The sequence below is a fragment of the Alternaria arborescens genome (genome assembly GCF_004154835.1).
Source record: "Alternaria arborescens strain FERA 675 chromosome Unknown contig_1, whole genome shotgun sequence".
NCBI lineage: Eukaryota > Fungi > Ascomycota > Dothideomycetes > Pleosporales > Pleosporaceae > Alternaria > Alternaria arborescens.
In genome coordinates, this window is record NW_021167856.1 from 228,472 (window position 1) to 256,445 (window position 27,974).

Genomic DNA, 27,974 nt, shown 5'->3' on the forward strand with positions numbered 1-27,974 from the left:
AGGGGGTTGGTTGTGCGTCTTAGAGGGCCGATAAATACAGTGCCATACTTTGACCAGACGCACTGCGACACTAATGTTAACAATGACATGAAAATCTTCTTCGATAGGTTGCAGAAAGAAGCTTGATGCCCACTCAACTCTATGGTCCGCATGACGTACTTCTGTTTTCGCCAAACTCACTCTTTCTACCAGTAGCCACGACTATAGTTGAGAGTTGTCTCAACTCTCTTGTCTCGATGTACGACCTTCTTGCATTCGGACCATAACCTAACATTCTCTACGAACATGGCAATGGTTGGTGACTCTAAATATGGATGTACGAGGTCAGTGTATGTCTCACATGCACTTCGTACATTGGCACTTACGCTGGTAGGACCGTTTGCAAGGTTTCCACATGCTGGGCCGCTTTTCTTGCGTAGTTGGTGGGCTTGCTCGCCGATCTCTTCGTAGCATTTTGAGTAGGGGTGGAGGCGGATTATCGTACGGCTAAGAACATTTGGACATGACGCTGCATATGAAAAGCATAGAGTGGTGTAGGAAGAGTTTTTTATCTTCAGGTCGTGGGTATCATTGAAGCCTATTTTACTTGTATGCTCTATTGCCTACATTTACTAATCAGATCAAACAATGTTTGCAAACAAAGTCTTTGTGCATAGCTAGGCTAGCTGAGGTGGTTTGGAGATAGTCGTTCAAGAGCTCAGAGAAAGAAGTTGTCGGGTTCATGACTGGAGGTTTGGCTTCAGTGATTGTGCTTTCGGCATACTCTCGATATCGTGCTCATCGTCAGTCTTAAATAGAGATCTACTTTGTTGATTGATTTGGATCGGAGGCTGCGGCGAGTACCCTGTTCGTCACGTCGTTGTTCGCTGTCCTTTCGGTGCTTTCGTGGTACTTCTTGCGGGTCCTCGATACGAGTATCGATGACGACTGCGTTGGGACAATAGCTTCCTATAGACTGCTTGTTTCGTTCTGCTGTTGACCTCCCAATCAAACATCGCCGTTGGAAGAGCGCAATCATACATTTACAGGTCAGGCTGGTGATGTTGCCAGCTGGCGCCGCTGCTGTATGAATCCATCCTAGTCGGCGCTCCTTCATTTTCACGAAACGCTGCGCCGTTTGCCAACATGGGCCGCGCCATAATTATGCTTCGTTGACTGCGACGCAGGCCACGGTTCGAGACATTAAGAAATATGGTCTTCAAGGTTGTGTACGTGAGAACGTCACGTTCCAAAGCCCCAGCTATCAACCCTCAGCATTTGAGGATAAGCGAATAAAAATAGAAAGCGGTTTTCTTACCAAGGGAAACGATGTCGTCACAAGAAAGGAAGTGGATTGAATTGCGCGTTGCCTCGAACCGCTTATTCTCGGCGACCCTCCAGGGCTCGTGGCGGATCTGACGCTCGCGTGTGGAGAGGGTCAATCCTCGCATCTTACCGTGGGTCTGTGAATATAGGCACATGCGTATTGCCGCGCCGCTGCAAAACCTGGGCATGCAGCGCACCGACCGAGCCGACCAAACTCGCAACCAGATAGACTTCTAGATTCAAAAAACCCGCCACCTAGGTCCTTGGACGTCACTCCGCAGGAACAGCACTTGTTGAGGGACGATATCGATAAACCATCTCCACAGATGAAAAGCTTGAGTTGACTCAAGCACTTGCGATATGCGGAAATAGGAGGGTTGAAACAACGGTGTCGACTCAGGTGCTTGACGTGTGGGTGGTGATCCATGGCCTTATGAAACACGGCCTGGTGTGTACCTGCATCAAGGTTGGCCAACAAGCGAGCAGCCGAGAAGGGCAATAGGGCGAAGACGCTCTTTTGCTGGGCAAAGAACGCATAACGTGCATAGTAGTAGACATTCCTCACATAATCGATGAGCGGCGGGGCAAAATAAGGATATGCGTTGATAAGGCCGTGGTCAGCAGGGTGCACCGCAATGGCGCGTGTCCTTGCATGGAGGGGGGATGTGACCGGTAAGCGAATGCGCAAGACACGCCGCAATCAAAAGGTGCGCGAGAAGTGGATACAGAAGGTGAAAGTACCGGTCCTCCTGTGGACCGCGAATGGTTCCTCAGTAGGAGCGAGCCTGGGGCGTCGAGGTGGCTGTGCTAGCTACCCAGAAAGGCCTTTGCTGCCGAAATGCGTCTTTTTCCCGCTCGGAGGAACGACTCGTTCATCGGCACGGAGAGCGTACACGGTATTTGCTCTGGTCCACAGTCGCGCGGACAGGTCGCACGATGATAGGGAGGGCAGTCCGTCGTCGTATTTACAGTGGTAGCGACACAGCATCTGGCGACCCCAGCGTGAGACATCTGAGAGGCGCACATCGGCGCCAGTCGGCTCCCAAATCATCAGCCCCCAACGGCCCCTGCGCGCAAGCTCTTGTCCGTATCTAGCTAAGTCAGGGGAAGGCGGCGCGGATCAGTCGTCCTTGGACGTTTCGGGACCAACAGGGGCGCTTCACCTCCCCACTGATCCCATCTTCCACCCAATAGTGCCCCGTCACTATCGACGCCGCCACGAATACGATATACCCCCCCGGTCCAGGCTCAACCGCCTCGTGTCCGAAAAGGCGACTAACAGCATGAGTTTAGACCAAGTTGAGCATGGACTAGGAATAGCATACCTCGATATATGACCCTGCCGCGTGCCCGCCCCTGCTACGGTTACGCCGCATCTCTGATTCCTCGTTCTTTGACGTCGAGGTTTCTACAGCATACGTTTTCTTTCCAGACCTTCTGGGCTTGATCCAAAGGTCGTTCCGCTCTTTAGCATCGGTTTTAATAGTTCTTCATTCTTCGGGTTCTTCGAGTCGGCTTCTTTCGAGACTCTTGGCCCATCCGGTCTTTCAACCAAACACAAAAAGCATCCACTACGTTCTTCACCATGGCCAACTTCAGCAAGCCCGCGAGCATGATGACTATGCTAGTCGCCCTTTTGTCCATTCTGCAGTTCACTGTCGCTTTCCAGCATGGCTCGCACCACCACGCCCACCCTGCTCGCCACGCAGACTCTGCCATTGAGGCTCACATCAACGAGATCGAGGGTGAGCTAACCAAGCGTCAGTCCCAGCAAGGGTTCATAACCATCACTGGTGTGTGCAGCTCCGGTACTGCATCCAACGGCCAGTGCAATGGCGGCAACACTGCTGCGCCCCGTCTCGAGCTCCGTACTTTGGCGCGCAACGCCGACCAGTGGAACTTGTACCTCCTGGGTATGGAGAGGTTCATGGCCAAGGACAAAAACGACAGGCTTTCGTACTACCAGGTTTCTGGTGTCCACGGTCGTCCTTTCCAAACCTGGAACAACTTCCCCACGCCTCTCATGAACCAGGCTGGTTTCTGCCCTCACGCGCAGGCTCTCTTCGGTTCCTGGCACAGGCCTTACCTTGCCGTCTACGAGGTATGAAACTCAGATTGAACGCTCAAGCGTAGACTGACAGTTCGCAGCAAGCATGGTACCAGAGCGTCTTGGAAGTCATCGCTACGTTCCCATCCAACCAGCAGCAGCGATGGAGGAACGCCGCGGCCACTCTCCGTATGCCCTACTGGGACTGGGCCATGGACCCAGGACAAGGTGGCGCCACCGTTCCTACTCAGATGCGTGACCAGACTGTTACCGTGACCAAGCCTCAGGGAACTGTCACCATCAACAACCCCCTGTACAAGTACACCTTTGGCAACACGCTTCCATCTGAGATGGGTGGAGGCCCATGGAACAACTTCCCTGAGACGCTCCGTCGCCCGGTTGCTAACCCCACCCGCAGCAACAACAACGAAATGAACGCCCGCTTCAACGCTATGCGCGTCTCTCTTCGTGACCGTGTCTTTGCTTTGTTCTCCAGCAAGGCCAACTGGGGTGCTGCTAGCACTTCCGCTATCGGTGTCCGCACTGACCTGAGCGGCGGCGGTGTTGACAGCTTCGAATCCGTTCACGATGCCATCCACAACACTGCTGGTGGTGAGAGTGGAGGACACATGTACTACCTCGATGTCTCGGCTTTCGACCCCCTCTTCTGGCTCCACCACACCAATGTTGACCGTCTGCTCGCCATGTACCAGCTCATTACCCCCAATACCTACATCTCCAACGGTAACGTCATGCGCCCCATGGCTCAGTGGAACCAGGGTGAGCCCAAGAACCAGTACTCTCCTCTTAAGCCCTTCACCAAGGACTCTGCCGGTAACTACTTCACCTCCGTTGATGTTAAGGAGACCCGCACCCTTGGATACTACTACCCCGAGACCAGTGACCGTTCCTACCAACAGGTGGCTCGCGCCGTTACTCAGCTTTACGGCGCCGGTCAGAGGACACTTACCAAGCGTGGTGACGACGAGTCGGAGACTGGCCAGTACCTTGGACGTCCTATCAAGGAGGGTGACTACCACACTGTTCTCTCCGTTATCGCCGACAAGTACGCTCTCAAGGGATCTTACACTGTCCACTGCTTTGTTGGCAAGCCCGGCAACAACTCTACTTCGAACTCCACTGCGCCTTACCCAGTTGCAAACTCGACCGCTTCTGCTGTTGTTCCTATCAGCACTGGTACCTCTCCATACAGCAACAGCACCGCCGATGCCGACTACGACCCGTCTACCGACTACACCCAGGACCCCAACTACGTTGGTTCCTACGGTATTCTCGGTGGAATGATGCAAGGTGGTGGTAACGCTTCCCAGTCTGTCATGACTGAGGGTGCTCTCCCTCTTACCACCTGCCTCCAAGGAAAGGAAGCCGCTGGTGAGCTCGAGTCGCTCCGTCCCGAACACATTGAGTCCTACCTCAAGGAGAACCTCTACTACAAGGTTGTTGGTGTTGACGGTGAGCTTAACGCGGACGACATCCCCAACCTTCACATTAGCGTCAAGTGCAACAAGGCCAAGCCTGCTGCTTCTGACGATGAACTTCCTGACCTGAGCGCTCCTTACGAGGTTCTCGAGAGCGTCACTGCTCACCTTCCTGCTGGAAAGCCCTTCAAGTACGTCCCCACCGCGCTCGACATCCCTCTGCCAGACGGCGATGAGTACAACGAGCCTAGCAGCGACGGCTCGATGCCCCAGAGCCCCTCTAACGGTGTCTTCCCCTACCCATCCATGCCTTGGGAGGAGCAGGGATACTGTGTCACCAAGCAGACCATCGAGTACGTTGACGAGTCTGGTAACTTCCTGTACTCTGAGATGTAAGGTGGTGAAGACGTTGCGTAGAGAGTGTGTGTGATGGGGTCGTGAAAGAAGCATTTGAATGCTTGTGTATGAAGGATCTTTCTTGAATAATACCTTTCGAATGTACATTGGACACGAAAGTTTTTTTTTCCTTACAAAATGTCATTTGATATCCAGCAAAGGCTCTTCCCTATCGTTTTTCGTAGAAATGTCATCGTCTCTTTGAAATGTCATCTGCAGCGTAGGCGTTATTGCAGCGCTTCGTAATCAAATCTGTCTCGAACACTTGCTGCTCCCTTTGTGCACTGATCTGCTACCTACTATTATGATGCGGTGAAGGTCGGTGATTATTGGACATGCCCGGACGCCACTACTTGAACAGCTTCATTGTCTATAATGAAGCCAACGTGTGCAACTCCAGCAGCGGTATGTCAGACACTATGTACAGATTACTCGGTTGTAGAGCTGATGGCGCTAGAGATTCGCTGGTACCAAAAGGCGCTAGTGGGGGTTTCGCTGATCTCGCTGGGCACGCACCGCGAGCACCACATCACGGCAGTATCTCTCATCCTGCTTGACCATTCCTAGGGCACCTCAGGCACTCACGCATTGTTCCGTAAGTCCTACACCAACGTCGTCACCATGTACCAAGTCTACAAGTCGTGCTTCACCAGCATGGCGCCTGAATCGCGCCGTCGCGAGGACATGCCGCTCCTAATGTGGGGTTCGATATGTCATTCTCGCGATACTAATTTCTCAGTAGATACAGCTCATAGGACAGTCTGCCCACCATGCCCGCTATGCTAGATGACCCTACTGCGCCGGTCATATATAGGACTTCCGGCGACGTACCATATCCTCCGCCTGGTGGCCCGCTGCCAGTGGGCATTGCACCATGTCAAGTAATCCTGCGCGACCGGGTGACAAGCGCAACGATAATCCCCTTCTCTGCGCCGAACCAAGTTCCCCTCACATTACTGGCATACCTATGTGATCAATTAGGACGCGAGATTGAGAAGGGCGATACCTATCCCATGGTTGAGCCGCTGACCCTCGAGGCGTTTGGTCCATACTGGTTCGGTGTCTTTGGTGCCATTATGCTGCTGGGTGAGATCCAGGATGGCCGAGAACTGCACGAGATGGCACGGAGAGGCTGCGACTGGGAGAGGGAATGTCTTGGTAGTTTCTATATCAAGCCCAACTACCCGGGACGGTCGAGCCATGTCTGCAACGGCGGATTTCTGGTTACAGATGCGTCGCGAAACCGAGGTGTTGGTCGCTTGATGGGCGAGACATACCTAGACTGGGCACCAAAGCTTGTGAGACTATTCACAGACGTTAGGCAGCATGCGCTAACCTACTCAGGGCTATACATACTCCGTCTTCAACCTAGTTTACGAAACCAACGTCGCTTCCTGTCGCATATGGGACGCCCTCGGATTCAAGCGCATCGGTCGTGTGAAGGGTTGTGGAAACCTCAAGTCGTATCCGGGCGAGCTGGTCGATGCCATCATATACGGTCGGGATCTAGGCCAAGATGACGAGTTTGTGTCTGAGGAGCGCTTCGACAAGATTCGCTTCTATCTCAAGAACGGAAAGTATCCCAACGGTGCTGACCGAGCAGAGAAGAGCCGTCTCCGTAGTGCAGCTACTCATTACAAGCTTACGCCTGGTGAGGGTGACGAACCCGAGAAGCTGTGGCTGAAGGGTAAGGAGGTTATTGCAGACCCTAAGCAGCAGTACGAGATTGCTCGCGAGATCCATCACAAGCACCATGGAGGCATCAATAAGACTACTGCAGCGATTGCCGAACTCTACCATTGGGTTCGCATAAAGGAGACTGTTAGCCAGGTCATTCGTAACTGTCCAGAGTGCAGCGAGATGAACAAAGGCCTGTCAGCTATGCGCCAGGGTCAAAACCAAGCGCGTGCAGAGGCAAGATCAGGATCAAGTTTCCTTTCATCAAGCGCCACGCAGCCGAACCTGACACCTACCCCACCGAGCTTGTTTTCACCAACGCAACCACCGCCTCCGTCAGATTCTCCGAATAGCCAGCTACAACTCGAGGCCGCACAGCAGCAGGGCACAATCTATCCGCAATACTCTCAAGACAATGGTTACGACTTGCCTGTTGATCCCGCGCTGATGCAAGGCATGCAACCTGCTGCAAACCTAGCTGATCTCCCGCCATCACCGTTTCTCGCAGCTCAGGTTTCAAATCGTGCCGGCCACGCAGGTGAACTTGATCATCAACGCATGAGTCTCGATCCAGGTTTAGATGAGCGGGCACCTACTGCAGGGGAGGAGATGCGAAGAAGGTTGAATCGTGTGAGTCAATACAAGTAAGCAGATACAGCATGTGCATCTTCGAACATAATGGTCTACGGCATGGATGACTAATGGATGCCTCCATATACTGGACCTCAAGAATCGACAGTCGATGTCGACCTGTCTATATTGATGGACGTGGTCGTAAGCCATGACGGCATGGTTAATCACACGAGGAAATGGAATGCTGCAAGATCATAGCGGCATTTTTAGATAATGCAATAACACAGCAATGGAAGCTTGTGAGCACGAATCGTTCCTCTCAGTATGATTGCGGTGATACTCTTGGACTGTGATTTCTAGATACCTCTATGAGAAATGTTGCTAAACTAACGACTACGTACTGCTATCCATCTTTTCGAATGTTGACCCGTATACATATTTACCTTTCTCCTTGCATCACTCCCTACACGTTCCGGTCGTTTCCAAATCTTTCTTCTGTCCTATGATTCAACTCATCTCTAGCATCGACTCTCTCTCTTATCCGTTTGACACCTGTTTTCATTAAAGGCATGTCCTCATGACATCTCTTGTCTTGACCTTAGCCTTCAAAGAGTCCCCACTCCTTCACCTTGAAGCTCTCCAATACCCTCTCTCTCACCGCTTTACTATCCTCCATCAATGGCGTCTCGTCACCTTGCTGCCCTGCTGGAGTGAACTCGCCCGGGTAGTGCGGAATGTTGATTGAGATCATAATCTTCAAAGGTACATTAGCAATGATGAAGTAGGGTTGTCAACAGTGCTGAGTAAGAGGTGATCATACGGAGGTTTGGGTGAAAGAAATGCTACTTACATCGGTACCTTGCTCTTTGAGGCGAAGAAGAATGAGGTGAATATATGTGAACTCGGGAGTCTTCCGATTGGGGTGTGGGTTGGGTGTTGGTGGGGTTTGGATGAATGTCAATGTCAAGACTGAGTTGTTCCTACAATCTCAGTCAGCCATGTATATATATATCAGGGCTTCTCATTTGATTGTGCCCTCGCTTTGGTCCTTTTTCTGAAGATATCAGACACTACGTACGGCAACGATTTCATCGCAGCACGGTCTTGCGAGATGATCGTAGTCTGGTCGCCGGTATCTTCGACTAGATCGCCAAAATGATACTGCAAAGCTTCTTCATCATTGCTCTTTTCGACATACTCTAGTATCTCGACGACGATACTAGAATAGCCGTTGCTGTCGAGGTAGACTTCTTGGTGGTCAGGGATCTGGCGGATCTGCCTGTTGAGTTACATCGTTAGCATGAAAGTCCGGAGTCTGCCGTATCATTTTCGAGGGGAGTTGTGTATTGGACGGTTGTAAATATTGGGCGTGGGGTTAATGACGATGCAAAGGGAAGGCGCGGGATGTGGGGGCACGCAGGATAAGAGAAGAACTTACGATGCGTCGGCGAAGTTGGAGGGGAGGTCGAGGGTTATTGCGCCACCGTAGAGAGGAGTGTTTGTGAATGCCATAGTGTAATCTGATGCTACAGAGAAGTGGCTGCCGTTTGTTGTACTATGTGCAGAACTTGATGTGGTACTTATGTTGCGACTATGATTTGGTGATGGCGAAGGCACGTAGGTAGCCACCAGGCAACATCAGGCAGCACCAAAATGGCTACCTGTGACATTCTTGACAACAGCGAAACAGCACTGGAGCTTGATGAGTTTGCTATCAAGTATTTTGTTTGCAGAGCCGTTCTCTGGTTGTACATATATTTAATTCGAAGTTGCAGTTCTACAACAGGGGCATATTACAGCTGCAAGAGAACATGTTTGATCTTGATAGCATTGCACAGTGGTCACGAACAAGATATGGTAGTATTTGTGAGAACTTGAGTGTTTCGACCTGAAATGTAGGGTATCGTTTGAGCTTTATGGCCCTTCTAAATGTTCCATATCCCAATTTTGAACGCCGTGCAATGCATGTTTCTTCTCCCAGACCTTATCATCCTCTTGAGTAGCTAGCGGTTTGTTGCCGTCTCAGCCAGCTCTAGATATGTGTCGGTCATTCTTTCCCCAGACCACCGTGTCTTGTGACCATCCACCAAAGAAGTCTAATTCCAGTTGACGAAGACGTACGTTGTCGCAGCACTCAACCTGATGCTGCAACCTGGTCGACTTCCATCGGGGCTGTTGCAGCCGTGGTGCGCGTTCCGTTGTTGGTGGTAAGGCCAATCGCTGCCTCTGCTTCTTTCTGGGAGTATGGTTCTTCGCGAAGTTGCTTGACCCTAGAAACCCATCAGCGCCGTTCTCATAATCGCAAAGACGATATTCTTACCTCCGTTTGTGGACCTTGCCCTTTTGATGCGCAGCAAAGTTGCCGTCGCTCTCAAAAAACTTTGCGCACTCCTTGCAGTACCATTGCCCTAGGCCAGGCAAATCTTCTATGGGCTTCGCATCCTTGAATTCGGCAAGATGCTTCTCGTCGCGCAAGTCGGCGTGGATCTGGTCGAGGTCGCGCGTATGTCTACGTGTCTTCTTCTTGGAGTCTTGTCCGCGTATGGCAGGCATGGTGGGCAGTATCCGCGGCCGTCGGTTATCCGTGTGAAATCGTGATGGTCGGCTATAGAGAAAGTTGCAGTGTGGAGATGGGGTCCGTGCAGGGTCTGCAGGTCAAAAAGACTTGTGGAGCTAGGTCGAATCAGGCTGCGGTAGATGCTACTGTTGCTCCAGAACCCGAAATTTGCCATGTCTGCAGGCCTACATGCTGACTCGGCACACAATTGTTGGGTCGGAAAAGGGAGCGCAGACCTCCGGGGCGCTCTTGGGCAACTGTGCTATCGCAGAACGCCAATCACCTCCAAAAGGAATGAGCGCGGGGTCGGTGAACGGCTGGTGGCTATGACGTCTGGGTGAAGTGAACACCCACAGCTCTCAAGCACCCGTCTCGACAGCCCCCAAGACGTGAAATACCAGCTGGGCCCCCGTCGCACACAAGACAATTGTACTCTCCATAATTACGTCCCCATTACACCGCGCTTGCACGTGAAGCGGGCCAACGGGACTGCGCAGCCGACCTGTTTCTGGTTTCAGGCGCCGAGGTATTCCGCACGCAGCTGGGGCTAGACGAGCCAATCACACACCTCGTGATCCTCATTAGTTATCGCCCAACTTGAGCCAGCTTCTGACGTTCTTTTCCTCCGCTTCCTCCATCACTCTTCTCTCCACACCACCCTCCCCTAATCCTCACCATGCAGAAGTTCTCGAGGCTCGGCCGCCTGGGCCAGAGCCTTGCTTCGCGCAGGCAATTGGCCACCGTCAGCGATGCTCCCCTCTCTCGCAAGGTCGAGATGACCAACTGGGAGAAGGGCCACTACATCAACTACCAGAAGATGAACGAGAACCTCCAGATTGTTCGCGGCCGCTTGAACCGCCCGCTTACCTTTGCCGAGAAGATCCTCTACTCCCACTTGGACGACCCCCACGGTCAAGAGATTGAGCGCGGCTCCAGCTACCTCAAGCTCCGTCCCGACCGTGTAGCCTGCCAGGATGCCACTGCCCAGATGGCTATTCTTCAGTTCATGTCAGCTGGTCTGCCCTCCGTTGCCACTCCTACCACCGTCCACTGCGACCATCTTATCGAGGCCCAAGTTGGTGGTGAGAAGGATTTGGCGCGCGCCAACGAGATCAACAAGGAGGTTTACAACTTCTTGTCCACCTCTTGCGCAAAGTACAACATCGGTTTCTGGAAGCCCGGCTCTGGTATCATTCACCAGATCGTGCTTGAGAACTACGCTTTCCCTGGTGCTCTCCTCATCGGTACTGACTCGCACACTCCCAACGCTGGTGGTCTCGGTATGGCCGCCATTGGTGTTGGTGGTGCCGACGCTGTCGATGTCATGGCTGGTCTTCCCTGGGAACTGAAGGCTCCTAAGGTTATTGGTGTCAAGCTTACTGGCAAGCTCTCCGGCTGGACTGCTCCCAAGGGTATGTTTTTGAAATATTGGTTTTCGAAAGCGGGGCAATCACGCTAACACAGTCTATAGACATCATCCTCAAGGTCGCTGGTATCCTCACTGTTAAGGGTGGAACCGGTGCTATCGTCGAATACCACGGTCCTGGTACCGAGAGCCTGTCTTGCACTGGTATGGCTACCATCTGCAACATGGGTGCTGAGATTGGTGCCACCACCTCCGTCTTCCCCTTCAACGACCGCATGTACGACTACCTTGCCGCCACCAAGCGCCGCGACATTGGTGACTTCTCCCGCGAGTACGCTGCCCAGCTCCGTGAGGACGAGGGTGCCGAGTACGACGAGCTCATTGAGATCAACCTTGACGAGCTCGAGCCCCACATCAACGGTCCCTTCACTCCCGATCTAGCCACTCCTATTAGCAAGTTCAAGGAGGCTGTCAAGGCCAACAAGTGGCCTGAGGAGCTCAAGGTTGGTCTTATCGGTTCTTGCACCAACTCCTCTTACGAGGATATGACCCGCGCCGCCTCTATTGCTGAGGACGCCATGTCTCACGGCATCAAGGCCAAGTCTCTCTTCACTGTTACCCCTGGTTCCGAGCAGATTCGCGCCACCATCGAGCGTGATGGTCAGCTCAAGACTTTCGAGGAATTTGGCGGTATGGTCCTTGCTAACGCATGCGGGTTAGTCATTCCATCCTCTGTTTGTTGAACTCTATGCTGACTTACTCAAATTCCTTGTATTGGTGAGTTATTTCCCTCCTTATAGCATAGCCTGAAGCACTTTGCGACTTTAGATTTTTCAGAAGTCCTGAATGTCTCAATGTCGCGGAGTGCTTAGGCTACACTTTCCCCTTGCACATTATGGTTTGTATGGTTTGTATAAAGGTTTGTAAGCATCTGAAGCATCGTGATCACTTTCTGGACTTCTGGATCTGGACCTACCTGGATTACCTGGATTACCTGGATTACCTGGGCTTCAAACGCAACGTTTGACATGATGTGGCTGATTGGCCCCCTCTTCTTGGGCTTCACCGCCAGCGCACCCTTCATGTGGAGCTTCCACTGAGGATGTCCTCACCCCCATCCACCTCTGGGTGTGTCCTCTTCGCCTTTATCCACCTCTGAGGCTGCTTCAACTCCCACCTCTGAGGCTGGCCTCATCTAGAGCTTCCACCTCTGAGGGCGCCCTCCCCTCTAGCTTCCACCTCCGGGGGCGCCCTCTTCAACATCCACCTCTGAGGGTGCCCTCTTCGCCTCAATCCACCTGAGGCTCCAGTCATGGGTGCGCACAGCCCAAATCGCCAGTGCCAGTTTGATTGACTTGGTATGTCTACTGAACTCGAGTCTTGAAGTGCATAGCTGACCTGAAGCCTTAGCCTGATAATCGACTCCCTCGATTTTGTCGCATCTGCCCCCAAGAGGGTCGCGATACCGCGACTACCTCCAGAGCATACTATCGTCAGCTGGCAACCCTACACATTCCTGATGCCCTGAGGGTCGTCAGGGTACACTTTGCCCAACAGCTCCTTCCACTGTTGAGGCCGCGAGGGCCTTCAGAGTGCATTATCATCAGTTGGTTGGCAGCATCAGCTACAGCTACCCTGATGGCGACATGTGCTTCTGATCCTCCAGACAGCATACCTCAGACCATCTGTATGCTTCCAGGGTGCATTATCATCAGTCTGTCGGCAGCCTCAGCTCCATCTACTATGATGGCGACATGCACATCCAGTCTTCCAGAGAGCCTCTCTCGAACCTGATGTATACATCACTCGCTCTCAAGACACTGTGTGTTGAGGCGGTAGCTCCTTCCCTTGAGCTCCTTCAGGGTGCTCTTTCCCGCACAGCTCCTGCCACAGCTGAGGCCGTGAGGGCCTTTAGGGTGCTCTTTCCTCCACAACACGGAAGTGAGTGCCGGTGACTGCACCTGCCATTCGGAGATGTCAACAAGCATGAAGGTTCTCTCACCTTCGCATCTCTCACCATCCCACCTCTCTCACTTCCATCTCACGACACTCGAGCAGCGACAACTACTCCACCCACCACCACCTACTACTGCTGCTACTGCCCAAATCGTGTCACTCGATTCGAGCTGCAACCGCCACTGGCGGTTTCCTCAACATGCTCTTCGACGCCCTCACCATGGGCGTCCTGATGGCGAATCTCATCTGGCATTGCCTAAGCAATACACCGTCTAATCGCAAGGGATTTGAGTTCACTACCCGCCTTACCAGCTTGCCTGTCATCCTGCAGCTGCTGTCCTCCGTCTCGATTACCTTTGCCCCGTGCCTTTTCGAGGTCCTCAACTCAGCTACCCCACCGTCAATCGCCTACCTAAAGTCACTACCAACCAAAGGTACTAGGCTATGGGGCGTTTATCTACTGGTGCTGGAGAAGCAAGGCTGCCGACCACTCGCATATGTTGGCTCAGCAACTCACTCCAAAGATGGAGTTGTGGTGAGGTTTGGCCACTACCGCAACCGTGTCAACCTACCACTCTACTTCGAGGAAGCTCTCAACGATGGCTACCACATCACTTCCTATGGGCTTCTCGCTACGATGCCGCTACCAACAAACAGACTGCTCATTATTCCGCTTCGCGTCCTGTTCCTCGCCATGGAGGCTGCTTTCACCTATGCGTTTGGAACGCTGGTCCCCGGACGTCCTGATTCTGCCCTCAGATATCTTTGCCTATGGCCAATCGACACCCTCGATTACGACCCTATCAACTCTCACACACCTTTCGCTGAAGGTGTCCGCTCCGGTGTTCGAGACTTCACCACTGAGGATGAGCGCGCTCTCGCCGCCGAGAAGGCTGAACGTTACAAGCTGCATCTAGCCGGCTACAAGCGTGACTGGTCTGCCGCTCGAAAAGAGAATCCAGACACGTATGAGTTAGACAAGGCCCATGCTCGCAAGAGGGCAGCAGAGTACTTTGCGAAGAAGCCAGATGAATTCCGTGAGAACGCTAGGAACAACTTCCACAAGACCAAGGCTACTGGGCAGTGGCACTGCGACGTCTGCGATGAAGACTTCGGCAAGAAGAGTGGCCTCGCCTCCCACCAGAAGTCCAAGACGCACAAGGCCAAGGAAGCTGGCACCTACGTCGAATCGAAGCACTCGAAATGGTTCGCGACGTACAAGAACAAGAAGGAGGCTGAGGGTGCCTACCCTTGTCGTGTCTGCGACAACAAGGCTTTCCTGACTGCAAGCCGTCTAGCCAATCATTGTCTCTCCGGCAAGCACAAGCGTAGAGCCGCCGCCGCCGCTGCCGCTGCCCGAGTCGACGACGTCGATTCACCGTGCATCCAGTCTACTGCCTCCGCCTCATCGTCTCACTCGATAGACGCTGTCCAGCCCACTAAGCCATCCACTGAAATCGACGATGTCGATTCTGACGATGATACATTGTCTGATATCGCTCGGTCATCTCGGCGTAGAGTCATCCGTCGTGCACAAATCGAGACCGACAGTGAGGACGACGACCTGGATCTGAATACACCGTCTACTCCACCCCAGTCGACCAATGCCTTCTCTCTCATGATGCCTGGTGCATACCGCACCGAGCTCACAGCAAAGACGAACATCACCAATGGCGATTTGGCTATAGCTGCTCCATCTACACCATGTGTTCCACCGCTGACCAACGCCTTCTCCCTCATGATGCCCGGTGTCTCTCGCTCCAAACGCACAGCAACGACGACCATAATCGACTCTGTCGATTCTGACGATGATTCATTGTCAGACATCGTCCGGCCTACCAAGCGAAGAGCCACTCGTTGTGCCCCAATCGAGTCTGACGATGACGACTATGATCTGGACATAAACACACGCTCTATTCCTGGTCTTGATGGAGCCTACGACGATGACGACGACACCAGCACATCCATCGACACATTATTCGGCCTGACAACTACACTGGATTCCCTTTCGATCAGTGATGCTTCAGATGCTTGTGAATACCTCCAGCCTGCATCATCAGACTCACTTGCTTATAGATCTCATGCTAACGTCGTCGCAGGTCAGGTATGTCATTTAGACTACATTCACTCTCTTACTTCCCTTCCTTCACCCCTACCCTCCTCCCCCCTACTCTCGCTATGATTGCTGACCCCCCCGTGGTGGGACAGGAAGGATGTAAAGAAGGGCGAGGCCAACTCTATCATCTCGTCCTACAACCGTAACTTCACTGGACGTAACGATGCCAACCCCGCTACTCACTCCTTCGTTACCTCCCCCGACCTTGTCGTGGCCATGACCATCGCAGGACGTCTTGACTTCAATCCTTTGGAGGACCATCTTTTGGACTCCAACGGTTCCAAGTTCAAGCTCAAGGAGCCTACTGGTCTCGGACTTCCTACCAACGGCTACGACCCCGGCCAGGACACTTACCAGGCTCCCCCTGAGGACCGCGCATCTGTCTCCGTCGCTGTCTCCCCTACCTCCGACCGTCTTCAGCTCCTCTCTCCCTTCTCGGCCTGGGATGGTAAGGATGCTAAGGACCTTCCCATCCTCATCAAGTGCCAAGGAAAGGTATTTGCCCAGCCTCCACGAGATACATAACACATACTGACTTATCTGCAGACCACCACCGACCACATCTCCATGGCTGGTCCCTGGTTGAAGTACCGTGGACACTTGGACAACATCTCCAACAACATGTTGATTGGTGCCATCAACGCTGAGAACGGCGAGGCCAACAAGGTCAAGAACGCTCTCAACGGCGAGTACGGTGCCGTCCCCGATGTTGCCCGTGACTACAAGAAGAACGGCGTCCCGTGGGTTGTCATTGGAGGTAAGAGAATTCTACTGCACCAATAAGTTGCATCTTGGCTAACGTTATTAGACTGGAACTACGGCGAGGGTTCTTCCCGTGAGCACGCTGCGCTCGAGCCCAGGCACTTGGGCGGCGCAGCCATCATCACTCGCTCTTTCGCTCGTATCCACGAGACCAACTTGAAGAAGCAGGGTATGCTTCCCCTCACCTTCTCCGACCCTGCCGACTACGACAAGATCGGCCCTAACGACCGTGTCGACTTGGCCTCCACTGAGCTCGCCCCTGGCAAGCCTTTGACCATGACTGTCCACCCCGCCGATGGCAGCAAGGAGTTCCAGATCCCGCTTTCCCACACCTTCAACGAGGGCCAGATTGAATGGTTCAAGAACGGCAGCGCTCTCAACACCATGGCCAAGAACGCCAAGCAGTAAATGCACATGATAGAGAACGGATGAGAACAATCACCACTGGGGATGTAAATACAGAAGGATGAATACCCCGCAGATGCTTCACGAATGGGGATGAGGAGATTCACGTCTGGGGTGGATCGAACAGATGATCAGACGGAGCTGGACACCCGCAAATGGGCGCAGTAGTGCAGCTTTCATGTCGATCCATTGAGCTCAATGTGGTTGGGTTTGCTTGTATTTGTGATGGTTAGCATGCAATGTATGACTGATTTTTCCTTGTTACCAACGGTACATGTTTTGACGTGATTGTGGATGATGGTTGAGGTGACTATGGAGCTCGATATCTCAAGTTTAACCCAAGACAAAAGGTAACGTAGGGGTATTCGGTGAAGTTCCTGGTATACTATGTAGCGACAGAAGATGATGTATACGTCCGGAGGACACCCTGTTCCCTGGATATCATCGCATTCCTCAGATATCAAGTACTATCGCGTGCTCGGGCCAGAGCACAGCAAAAACGTGCATGGCACTGAGAACGTGCGAGGTGGATCCCGGCACCGTTCCCGCTAGTCGCCGGGACAACGGCCGATAACAAACATGCTTGGCCAATACTTCCAACGTCTAAGCATCCTTGTGCGAACAACATTCTTGGTACCAATCGCACACACGACGGCTTGAATATCCTTACACATTATACTATCTTATACCAAATTTCGCGAATATGGCACGTCTACGCAAACCGAGCCCGAACGAACCGACTATTTTCATGACACCGTCCGAGACGAGAACAAGCCGATCAAGTTCGCGGAAGGCCACCCTTCGATACGCATCATCACAAGAAGACGACACCTCCATATTGGTTCCCAAGACCTCTAGGCGCATAGCGCGGGATACTAGCATATCACAAGACACAGAGCATTCGTTTCGCATACCGAAGGCAGCGACGCCCAGGGATGCGCTTACCCCGCGAAAGCAACGTGTACTGCGACCGGTCGAGAGCAACAGTCGTCTACTCCGCAAACTTAGCGATGAAAGTCTAGCAAGTCCGGAGAAGAAACAAAGAGAGCGAAGAGTACGTAGTGGGACAACAGACACAGATGTTGGAAAGAGGAACGGACTTCTGTATGCCAAAAGCCTGGCAAGAAGCGTGGTGAACAAGCAGGCGCAGAAGGGAAAGATAAATGTTGTAGGGGAGCAAGAAGCACAAGAGGCAGCTCAACGGTCACGCAACAGGGAACAGGAGGGTAGAGAGGAGACACTGAAAGACGAGACTGAGGAAGAGGAAGAGACAAGTCTGTGGTGTGGCGATGAGGAAGCTGCGACACAAGACGAGGCTGCCGAGCCAGTGGCAGATATCAGCGAGGAAGACGAAGATGATGAGCCTGTTGTAAAGTCAAGAAAGAATCAGCGACAACCGCGCGCACGACGTATAGTGTCTGACAGCGAGGAGGATGAGAGTGAGCTGAGCGCACCAGAGCCTCTCAAGCAGTCTCAACAACCGATGTTCAAGATTCCCGATCTCAAGCCAGTAAAAATGTTTCCTCAACCTTCAGCCGATCTGAATTCCATGCGACCGCCAAATACAAATGGCCATAGTTCGATGTCAAATTGGGCACAAGAGGTTGTCGATCTCACAGATTCACCAGAGGCTCCGGCATCTTCTGCACTCCCTGAACGCACCCACGTACGATCGAGTTCCTTCGCAGCTTCCTCTCGTCCTACCAGCTCAGCGTCAAATGCCCCCCTTCCAATTCTGACATACTCTCCAACACCTACTAAACAGCGCTCGCCTTGCAAAGCTCCACCCATCTCACGACCAGCGACACCTCCACTGGCTCCTCCCAGCCCAACTAAACTTGTCTCGCCTTCGAAAAAGAAGCCAGTCATTCTCAAGGCCAATGATATAGATGGAAGACCAAGTCTTGACGCGTTCTGGAATCCTGCAGCTGTGAATGAGTGGACCGACCGTCACTCACCAGCCAAAACGCTCGTGTCGCCTAAGAAGCAGAAATGGCGGGAAGACATCGTCAAGATGATGGAAGGTGTGGCTCTTGAAGACAGCAGTGACGAGGGTTACGAAAGCCCCATAGAGAGCCCCAAAAAGAAGCCCACAGATCGCAAACCAGCCAAAGCGAGACTGCCAGAGATTCAACCAGCCTCGAATGTCAAGCAAATCCGCGAACAACGCAAAGCCTTCGCTGAACGCAAGCACGCCATAGCTGAAGCTTTCCTCGTCGAGCTCGACACCACTATCTCCTCAGGCCGTATCCACGAGCTCTCGAAGCCTACAGGCGGCATCAAGCTCGTCTGGTCTAAGACACTCAAAACAACAGCCGGTCGCGCAAATTGGCGTAGAGAGCAGATACGAATCCGAACCGGGACCCTCCCCACAGATACGCGCGTAGAGATACGACACCACTGCTCCATTGAACTCGCTGAGAAAGTCATCGACGATGAGGAGAGACTCTACAACGTACTCGCGCACGAGTTCTGTCATTTGACGACATTCATGATCAGCGAAGTACGTAACAACCCGCACGGAGCAGAGTTCAAATCTTGGGGCCGCAAAGCTACTGTCGCCTTCGCCAACAAGGGCGTTGAAGTCACCACCAAACACTCGTACCAAATAGACTACAAGTACGTTTGGGAATGTATATCTTGCGGTTATGAGTTCAAGCGTCACTCCAAATCAGTCGATCCAGCCCGCCACTCTTGCGGCAAGTGCAAGGGAAAGCTCGCGCAGACCAAACCCACACCCAGAGTCGGAGCCGGTGTTACTGTAGGCAAAGATGGTAAGAAGGAAAAGAGTGAATACCAAGTCTTCGTCAAAGCCAACTTTGCACGTGTGAAAAAGGAGCTGGAAGCCGAGGGCAAGGACGCTCAGATGGGAAAGGTGATGGAGGCCGTGGCTAAGGAGTACAGGGAGAGGAAAAGCACCAGTGGTGGTAAGGGGAAGGAGATCATTGATCTAGAGGCCGCGCTGGATGGCATGAAGATTTAGATGTGAGATTAGATGAACGAAGTGCTCGTATATTCCCAATCTTGCAGGGTCTACCTGATGACACTCCCAGGTGAACAACTATACTATACGCATGCCGTCAGCTAGGAGTGACGTATTGAAGTCAGCTAGAAAACGCGACGCGACTCTAGCGCGACTACCCTGGTCAACGCGCCATCCAAATACCCATCCCCACTTTGCCATCACGTGAACCCTTCGTTGTCACCGTCAGCATCGTTAGCTTGCACACGCTACGGATTTTACAAACACCGTGATCGGAGACAGCTATAACCCTCTAGCACTATGGCGTATCCCCGTGCCAACACAGTGCCATATCCTCCCCTCCCCGAGCCACCAGAGGGCCCAGCACCCTCAGCGCTCGAACCACCGCCTAGTGGTGCCTACCTCGACATATTTCGAAGCCTCCTAGAACCCGCATCTGTCCTGCAGAAACATGGCTATCGATTCCAACAGCTGACAGACGCGGAAATTCATGAGAAACGAAGATGCAGTAACTGCAACCAAAGTAGGGAGAAGCATTAGCATTTGGAATGTGCACGTAGATCTCTACAGCGTTTCTAACTCTCTTGTAGCTATACAACAGCTCACCAAGGGTCTAAAAAAAAGCTCTGCTCGACCTTGACCAACAAACAACTTCAGCAGACATGCATCCCAGGACATGGCCTACAATGCTCATATATTATGAGGATGGTCAAACCGACGTTCAGCCTTCTACAGTACCATGCCGTTACCACTCAGCAGCAGTCGACCGCACCACGAAGGTGAATCCAACACGACACTTGCTTTAAGCTGCGGAACTAAATTCATTAGTGCTGGATGTGTTGTGGAGAGCCCGTTTCCAAGGCTACGCCATGCAACAGTACCAATGTTCACAAGATGCGCGAATACCGACCAAGTGAGCTCGATCGCTTGCATCAAATCCATGAAACTCCTCGATTTCATCCGGACCGTGCTACTTCCGTTAAGTTTGCCGTCGCAATCGACTGCGAGATGGGCACGGCTAGAAACGGAGATTCTGAGCTTATTCGTTTAAGCGCCATCGATTATTTGACCGGCGAAGTGCTGATTAACAACCTGGTGAAGCCGGATCAGCCAATGCTGCATCTCAATACCAAGTGGTCGGGTGTCACTTGGGATCAAATGAATGAGGCTGTGAGAAAGAAGACCACGCTGAAGGGGAAGTCTGGGGCAAGAAGACTGCTGTGGAAATTCGTAGGGCCTGACACAGTCATCGTAGGACATAGTGTTCACAACGATCTGAAGGCATTGAAGTTGATTCATCCACGGGTTGTAGACTCCTACGTGGTAGAGCATAAAATCATCGAGGAGAAGAAGGCAATCGAAGCGCGAGAAAAGAAAGCGAGTGAAGCAGCGGCGAGAATAATAGAGGAATGCCTTCCAGCGATCGCAGGGCTAGCTGATGGTCATGAGTCTTCCCTGACGACCAACAGCCAGATGGTAGGGAACTCAACTACCGCCACTGATGGTGTACCCAAAAAGAAAAAGGCCAAGGGTACAGGCGACTTAGCTTTGAAGACATTGCTGAAGAAGTATCTCGCCACTGATATCCAGACCAAAGGCAACAAAGGCCACGATAGCTTGGAAGATGCGACTGCGGCGAGAGACTTGATTCATTGGATGGTCAGTAATGTCCCGCTACGAACTGCATGTAAGACAAACCCTGACTTCCAACTCTCATATTTAGGTCATGCGCATACTACAGGAGAGGGATGATAGAACGATTTAGCTGAGATGGCTGTGGTCGAAGGCTGTATAAGTCTAGTGTAGTGCTGTGAAGCCCTTTGACTTCAAGTTGGGTTTGCTCGATCATCAAATTCTGGTCTAATATATACATCGGACTCATTTCTCTACTTACTACTTACCACTCTCAGTAGCTCACTTGGTCTCTTGACTTCTCTGTCGACACATCATACTACTTTAGGAAGCCCCTCACTATTCTCATCCTTATCTCAACATCTTCCAGCAATCCCCGATAGTCTTCCGGACCATAGCTACTCACGCACTCCCTTACGCCTCCACCCTTACGACGCTCTTGCATACCCATGTCTTTTAATAACGTGTCGAAGTAGGGCAGAGTATCAAAGACAAGGTCAGGCAATGTATGCCCATAGCTCATTGCGCCCCGTAGTACACAGTATTGTGTATTACGGTATGTCTCCTCAAGTGTCTTGGTGGGCGAGGAGGGAACAGACAGGGTACCGTCAAGGTAGGCGGTGATCCAGAGACTTTGAATGTACGCGTTGGGGAAAGTGCCGAGACAATGCACTGCGCCTGCGAAGGCGATGTTGCGATCTGCTATGGCTTTCGGAGGTACCATAAAGCGGTGCAGGCGGTAAGGCTGCGTATCTGTAGTTGGCTGTTGGGCATGGCGAAGGGAGTGGTTGGGGTGGTAGACGCGACTTGTGTCCCTCTCTTTGAGGTAAGGGAATTCGGTGTATAGAGTCTCTTCTGACCGCTGTATAAGAGCTTCTTCTTCGGGTGTTGGTGGTAATGTCGTTGGCAAGCCCAGCTCTTTCTCCAGCTCTCTAGGTTCGAAACGAAACGTGTATCCTTTCTGCCATCCTGTCGCGCATACGACTGCGTCCGTCTCCAACACCTGTCCCGACTTCAGTATAACCTGTTGTTCCCCATACAGACTGGCAATATCGTCTATGATGACCTTGATCTTCCCTTCTTTAACCATCTCAAAGAAGCTGTTTGGATAGTTATGAATTGACAGTGCATTGCCAACTTCAAAAGCGCCTCTCCACGGCCGTAACTTCTTTGTGTCAGGATGCTTATCCATCCCATTCAGCGCGATAGCGTCTTCCCCAAGTATGTTCCAGAAAGCACCCACTGCAGTGGTGAAGACACCAAATTAGCGTTGTTCTCACATGCATTCCAAACAATCACAACTTACCTAATTTTCTTCCGAGCCACGTGCGATGGAAGAAGGAGCGCAACCAGCCTTCAATGCCCGTCGTCGGTGCCCACGGGCAAGGAGACATGAACCCAAAGAAGCGTGTATGAACTAATTTCTCTAGCCACAAACCCAAAGGCGTGACGTGACTAGGTGTCATCCATACAGGACCGTTACCGTCGGGACGTATAAGTAAGGTTGCTGTCGCTGAAGGCTGGCTAGCGCATGCGTATGCAACGTCCCATGCAGACTTTCCAGATCCTACAATGACGGTATGTTTTCCCGGCTCCGCGATGACCGAGTGATGTTTCGGGAAGTCTGCAGTATGGATCACCAAAGGTCGAAACTTTGTCGACGTTTCATAATGCGGTAGTAGCGGCTTGTTCGTAGTGCCTACAGCGATAACCAGTTTCTTGGCCTTGATCTCAACACCCTTCTTTTCTAGCATAGTCGATGCACAACGAAGCACCCAACCGCCCCCATCTTTATCCTTCTCGATGGCATCAATAGTCGTTTGGCCCCTGAAGAACTTCTCTATGTCGGCCCATTTCGTGAATGCACAAAGGTAGTCGAACATCTTCGCAGCAGGTATATGCTCTCCCCTTTTCACCATAAACCTCTTCTCTTCCATAGGGAAGTCAGGATGTTCGTACATGCCCCACAAATTGTTAGTCCGAAGACCCGGAAAAACGCGATGCGGTGCCCATGGCCCGCCGATGCACGAGGCAGAGTCGAGGATAAGGATTGTGGCTGTGGGGTGTAGGCGGTGGTATGTGTGAGCAGTGGTGAGACCGTAAATACCAGCGCCTACGATTACAAGGTCTGCTTCTTCCATTTGGGAACGTGGGGTACCTCTGAGGTACTGGAGGATGTTGTGACACTATTGTTTCTGGTCACATTGACGGAGGTCCATAGGTGATGAGCACAAGGAAACCGTGGCAGGTAAAGCAGATTCTACTTATCCTATCGGTTCCTGCAACTTGAGCTACGACAGGGATGGCGGGAGGCCCTATGATTTTGATTAGGGAAAACAAGCGAGGCCTGTACCACTCATGCCATCGTTCCAGCAAGGACTACTAGCCGTTCACTTGTGAAGTTGTCGCTAAGTTCAATGAGTTTTCCAAGACATGAGAGCTAGTCGCTCACACGTAAAGCCGTGGCTCGCAAGGAGTCCGTGATCTTCAACGGTTATCAGTTCTTATTTACACATAAATCACAAGGCAAGATAAAGTGCGACAAGTGCGGGACAGTCCAGCGGAATTCATGGAATCAGAAACGACACTACCCGTCAGCATCATAGCTTTGCCTTCACAGAGCCTACACCAGCCTTGACCTGTACAGCACCTGATGCATCAGTATCGATAACGACTACAACACCCTCCGAAGCGGTTTCACCCGACTTCAGTACTATCTCCTGGCAGTCTTCATTGCCAACTTCGTTCGCAAATTGTACAACCACAAAGTCAATTGGTCGGTCTCCGACTACGATCATCGGCGCATGCCATGTCCCAGCCCCATATGTCACTGCTTGACTTCCATTTGCCACGAAGGCACGGAGATTCTTGAGGTCTGGCAAGCCCGGACCCTTTGGACGTGCTGACGGATGAAGTCGTGAGAACTGGCTCTGAGAAGGCGCGGTTTCGTTTGAATATGGGCTTGGTCTCGCTCGCGCAAAGATGTCCATAACGCTTCGTTTCCGTTCAATGTGCGGTGTAGGATATGGCGGCGCCCTACCCGTACGACGCCTTGAAGCGCTTGCCGGTAGAGTAGGAGCAACTATGACAAGGGACTGGGTGTGTCTTTCCTGCTGCGACAGGCCCATGGGGATAAACGTTTGTGTGGTGAAGGGATGCCTTTCGAGAATGGCAACGTCCAACAGCTGCCTTTGGAAGTCTTCGCATCCTTCCTCGTCCTCATCCAAGTCCAAGTCACCCCAGGAGCTGGGCATGCTCATGCTCGGCTCGTGTGGCCGGAGGTTCCGTGGGGAACAGACAAACATGTTCATCACCGCCTTGGCAGGTTTCTTGCTCGGAGCAAGGCCATACAGGTTCGACATGTGCGTGACATCGAGGTACTTGGTAGCCGAGCCCTGGTTGGCCGCGACCGCGTCGGGTGGTGGTATGCGGTTGGGGATGGGCAGCTGCGCTGACGGTGATGTTGTTGGGTTCTCGATGACAGTACCGAATTGCGAGAAGGCAGTTGGAGTCAGAAGCTCCATTGGTATTCGAATCGAGGGAGCGGGCATCGAGGTCGGCATCTCTGCGGCACGACGTCCAAGGAGACGTGGACGGAAGCTACGATGGATCTGTGGAGTTGAGATGGAGCTCGGGAGCTTGCGAAGCGCTACTGACGCGATAACGATAAGACATGGTATGCTGGCGCATCAGCACAACTCACTTTTGCGCAACGCCCGTGGGGACTATGCTGTTGATCTTGCATATCGATGTGGGTGAGCGGCAGAAACTAAAACCAGGCAATGTCCATCCTTGGTGCTATCAAACTGCGGTTGGTGTTACTTATTCGAAGTTACTGGCCAGGTAAAGCTGGTTGCAGATCATTGAATCTCGAATCCTTCTGTGCAGGCGGCATAAGATCGGTCTAGATTGCAGTGACGTCGATACGGTCAGAAGGAAAGCCAGTGGAAAAAAAAAGACCTCGCAGATTGATGACCCTATGCAGCTCCAGTCCATTCTGCTGTTCGGCCATTGTCCATGAGCTGGCGAGGCTGATGTCACAGTCAGCCAACGCCAGCGGCCCGCATTTTCCCCGAGCACTAGCGCGCGTGCCCACGGTTTTCTTTCTCGACTCCATGTTTCCATCGCCCTACGCTCGTCACACGGTCACCCTTCAATTCTCTGACGCGTGTTCCTCCTTCCCTCCCACGATCCACCCGTTGCCGCTGCGTGCGCCCAAAGTCTGCCCTTGGCCTATAAAGTCACAGAAACTACGTCACACTCGAACCCATACCCACACACCCGACGTGTTCCTGTCTTAGCCTTACTCATCGCCAACCCACAAAACCGAGCTCAGCAGTTGAGCCAGACTTCGCGACCACCAGCACCTTGCCCCACGCCCACTTGTACAACTTCCTGTGACTTTGACTAGTTATCATGGCTGTTCCCACACAGTTGGCTTGTACGCACGCCCTGTACCATCGCTTCTGTTGAAGCACGCTAACAATATTCACAGACCGCTCCGCCAAGGGCATCGGGCTCTTCAACGCTGCCCCAGTGTATGAGGCTCTCCCTGGATTCGTCCGGTGAGTGCCTCCGTTATGCCACGAACTCTCGCGCAGCTCCTACTCCAGTGCCGACGCTAATTCGCCTAATAGACCTGAAGGCAACCTTCGCTGCTGCTGCTACTCGCCTGACAGCAAGTACTTCGCATGGGCAACACCAGAACAGGTTTCGGTGATTGATGCCTCGGTCGGCCACGTCATTACCACACTTCCTACACCGAACGTCTACGAGCTCGGATTCTCCCCCCTCGGTACATATCTCATTACATGGCAGCGCCCATCCAAGGACGAAGACGGAAACGCTGTGAAGAACCTCAGAGTCTGGAAGACGCTGTCCGACGAAGCTGAAGATGACGGATCGCGGGCGGTCATCGGCGAATACGTCCAGAAGAACCAGAGTGGCTGGAACCTGCAGTACACGTCCGACGAGAAGTATTGTGCGCGCGTTGTAACAAACGAGGTGCAATTTTTCCAGTCGAGCGATTTGCGCAACCCTTGGAACAAGCTTCGTGTCGAAGGAGTCACCGATATGATGCTCGCTCCAGGCAAGAACCATTCAGTTGCCGTTTTTGTACCGGAGCGCAAGGGTATGCCCGCTGCTGTCAAGGTCTTCCAAGTACCTCAATTTACCCAGCCTGTATCCCAAAAGACTTTCTTCAAGGGCGACAAGGTCCAGCTCAAGTGGAACGATCTCGGCACCAGCTTGATTGTCCTAGCGCAGACAGAGGTCGACAAGTCGAACAAGAGTTACTACGGCGAAACCAACATGTACATCCTTAGTGCCAACGGCACCTTCGATTCGCGCATTCAGCTAGACAAGGAAGGTCCTATTCACGACGTCTCCTGGTCGCCTAACTCGAAGGAGTTCGGTGTCACTTATGGCTACATGCCTGCAAAGACTACCATCTTCAACCAGCGCGCAGTGGCACAACACAGCTTCGACCTAGGCCCGCGCAACACTATTCTTTTCAGCCCACACGGACGTTTCGTCATCGTTGCCGGGTTTGGCAATCTAGCTGGAGATATGGACATTTACGATCTGGCGAAGAACTTCGCCAAGGTCTGCCATGTAAAGACCTCAAACTCGACCTATTGCGAGTGGAGCCCCGACGGGCAACATATTCTTACTGCAACCACTAGCCCGCGTCTTCGTGTTGACAACGGAATTCGCATCTACCACGTCAGCGGTGGCCTCATGTACAACGAAGACATGGCTGAACTCTACCACGTCGTTTGGCGACCTCAGCCGACCTCGATGCACCCCCTAACTGACCCTTTGACTACTATCCCGACGCCGCATTCGTCCGCACTCGCCTATCTGAGCACCCAAAAGACACCATCGAAGCCTGCAGGTGCCTACCGCCCTCCCGGAGCGCGCGGGACTGCTACTCCCCTACACTTCAAGCGTGAAGACGAAGGAGGCGCGGCCTACTCCAACACTGGTATCTCTTCGACGAATGTTGGCTTCGCCAACGGGTTCGGCAAGCCGCGTCGGCGTGAGGTACCTGGAGCAGAGGCTGCAGATACTCTTCCACCCGGTGCTGCCCCCGGTGGTGGTGTCAGTCTTACTGGCGCCCAGGATGGCGATGGAGAGCTTTCCAAGGCAGCCTTGAAAAACAAGAAAAAGCGAGAGGCTAAGAAGGCTCGCGAAGCCGCTGACAAGGCTGCTGGACTCGCGGCCGACGGCGTCAACTCAGCTAACGGAGCTGGACGTAGCCCGGAACGTCGCCAGCGTAGCCGCAGCAAGAGCGGATACGAGCAGCAGGGACGAAGTGCCAGCCAGCACCGCAACTTCGGTAACAGCCCAAACCGTCAGGCTCGTCAAGACGGAGGTCAGCGCCAGAACCCTGCCCAGCAACGTCAGCAGGCTCCAGTGCAGACGCAGGCTCCTCCTCCGATTCAAACAGAGAGTCAGGGTCCTCCCCCTGACCTCACTGTCACCAGCCCTGGTGACGGCAACCCCCAGGATAAGAAGATCAGAGGTTTGCTGAAGAAAATGCGCGCCATTGATGAGCTGAAGATGCGTCAGGCCGGTGGAGAGAAGCTAGAGGATACTCAGGTCAAGAAGATCAGCACCGAGAAGCAGATCAAGAAGGAACTAGATGCCTTGGGCTACAGCGGCTAGGAAGTACTTCAACGTCCCATCAATCACTTTAAGCCTGATCATCTCAGCTTGTCGTAAATTATATAAGATGCATAATCAAGTCATGTATTTC

The 27,974-nt window shown here is 52.7% G+C and overlaps 12 protein-coding genes across 12 annotated transcripts; 7 read left to right on the top strand and 5 right to left on the bottom strand.

Moving 5' to 3' along the window:
• Nucleotides 1–185: 185 nt before the first annotated feature.
• Nucleotides 186–453, bottom strand: AA0111_g81 (hypothetical protein; the record flags this gene model as incomplete). Its single annotated transcript, XM_028654509.1, has 2 exons — nucleotides 186–304; nucleotides 366–453. The coding sequence occupies 2 exons, from the start codon at nucleotides 451–453 to the stop codon at nucleotides 186–188; spliced, it is 207 nt and encodes a 68-aa protein (XP_028511763.1).
• A 2,437-nt stretch (nucleotides 454–2,890) lies between these two features.
• On the top strand, nucleotides 2,891–5,187 carry AA0111_g82 (hypothetical protein; the record flags this gene model as incomplete). Its single annotated transcript, XM_028654620.1, has 2 exons — nucleotides 2,891–3,406; nucleotides 3,454–5,187. 2 exons carry the CDS (start codon nucleotides 2,891–2,893, stop codon nucleotides 5,185–5,187), a joined length of 2,250 nt encoding a protein of 749 aa, XP_028511764.1.
• Nucleotides 5,188–5,957: 770 nt separating this feature from the next.
• AA0111_g83 (hypothetical protein) lies at nucleotides 5,958–7,512 on the top strand (the record flags this gene model as incomplete). The annotated part of the gene is made up of 2 exons (XM_028654731.1): nucleotides 5,958–6,485; nucleotides 6,532–7,512. The coding sequence occupies 2 exons, from the start codon at nucleotides 5,958–5,960 to the stop codon at nucleotides 7,510–7,512; spliced, it is 1,509 nt and encodes a 502-aa protein (XP_028511765.1).
• A 523-nt stretch (nucleotides 7,513–8,035) lies between these two features.
• Nucleotides 8,036–8,949, bottom strand: AA0111_g84 (hypothetical protein; the record flags this gene model as incomplete). Its single annotated transcript, XM_028654842.1, has 4 exons — nucleotides 8,036–8,191; nucleotides 8,288–8,417; nucleotides 8,516–8,716; nucleotides 8,876–8,949. 4 exons carry the CDS (start codon nucleotides 8,947–8,949, stop codon nucleotides 8,036–8,038), a joined length of 561 nt encoding a protein of 186 aa, XP_028511758.1.
• A 622-nt stretch (nucleotides 8,950–9,571) lies between these two features.
• AA0111_g85 (hypothetical protein) lies at nucleotides 9,572–9,990 on the bottom strand (the record flags this gene model as incomplete). The annotated part of the gene is made up of 2 exons (XM_028654953.1): nucleotides 9,572–9,707; nucleotides 9,758–9,990. 2 exons carry the CDS (start codon nucleotides 9,988–9,990, stop codon nucleotides 9,572–9,574), a joined length of 369 nt encoding a protein of 122 aa, XP_028511759.1.
• Nucleotides 9,991–10,670: 680 nt separating this feature from the next.
• Nucleotides 10,671–12,103, top strand: AA0111_g86 (Aconitate hydratase; the record flags this gene model as incomplete). The annotated part of the gene is made up of 2 exons (XM_028655064.1): nucleotides 10,671–11,406; nucleotides 11,466–12,103. The coding sequence occupies 2 exons, from the start codon at nucleotides 10,671–10,673 to the stop codon at nucleotides 12,101–12,103; spliced, it is 1,374 nt and encodes a 457-aa protein (XP_028511760.1).
• A 1,412-nt stretch (nucleotides 12,104–13,515) lies between these two features.
• On the top strand, nucleotides 13,516–16,602 carry AA0111_g87 (Aconitate hydratase; the record flags this gene model as incomplete). The annotated part of the gene is made up of 5 exons (XM_028655175.1): nucleotides 13,516–15,349; nucleotides 15,393–15,420; nucleotides 15,525–15,927; nucleotides 15,979–16,189; nucleotides 16,241–16,602. 5 exons carry the CDS (start codon nucleotides 13,516–13,518, stop codon nucleotides 16,600–16,602), a joined length of 2,838 nt encoding a protein of 945 aa, XP_028511761.1.
• A 700-nt stretch (nucleotides 16,603–17,302) lies between these two features.
• Nucleotides 17,303–19,582, top strand: AA0111_g88 (hypothetical protein; the record flags this gene model as incomplete). The annotated part of the gene is made up of 1 exon (XM_028655286.1): nucleotides 17,303–19,582. One exon carries the CDS (start codon nucleotides 17,303–17,305, stop codon nucleotides 19,580–19,582), a length of 2,280 nt encoding a protein of 759 aa, XP_028511766.1.
• An 894-nt stretch (nucleotides 19,583–20,476) lies between these two features.
• AA0111_g89 (hypothetical protein) lies at nucleotides 20,477–21,334 on the top strand (the record flags this gene model as incomplete). The annotated part of the gene is made up of 1 exon (XM_028655397.1): nucleotides 20,477–21,334. The coding sequence occupies one exon, from the start codon at nucleotides 20,477–20,479 to the stop codon at nucleotides 21,332–21,334; it is 858 nt and encodes a 285-aa protein (XP_028511767.1).
• Nucleotides 21,335–21,533: 199 nt separating this feature from the next.
• AA0111_g90 (hypothetical protein) lies at nucleotides 21,534–23,355 on the bottom strand (the record flags this gene model as incomplete). Its single annotated transcript, XM_028655509.1, has 2 exons — nucleotides 21,534–22,456; nucleotides 22,521–23,355. 2 exons carry the CDS (start codon nucleotides 23,353–23,355, stop codon nucleotides 21,534–21,536), a joined length of 1,758 nt encoding a protein of 585 aa, XP_028512152.1.
• A 459-nt stretch (nucleotides 23,356–23,814) lies between these two features.
• Nucleotides 23,815–24,777, bottom strand: AA0111_g91 (hypothetical protein; the record flags this gene model as incomplete). Its single annotated transcript, XM_028655620.1, has 1 exon — nucleotides 23,815–24,777. The coding sequence occupies one exon, from the start codon at nucleotides 24,775–24,777 to the stop codon at nucleotides 23,815–23,817; it is 963 nt and encodes a 320-aa protein (XP_028512151.1).
• Nucleotides 24,778–25,630: 853 nt separating this feature from the next.
• On the top strand, nucleotides 25,631–27,883 carry AA0111_g92 (Eukaryotic translation initiation factor; the record flags this gene model as incomplete). The annotated part of the gene is made up of 3 exons (XM_028655731.1): nucleotides 25,631–25,655; nucleotides 25,710–25,779; nucleotides 25,852–27,883. The coding sequence occupies 3 exons, from the start codon at nucleotides 25,631–25,633 to the stop codon at nucleotides 27,881–27,883; spliced, it is 2,127 nt and encodes a 708-aa protein (XP_028512150.1).
• Nucleotides 27,884–27,974: the final 91 nt, after the last annotated feature.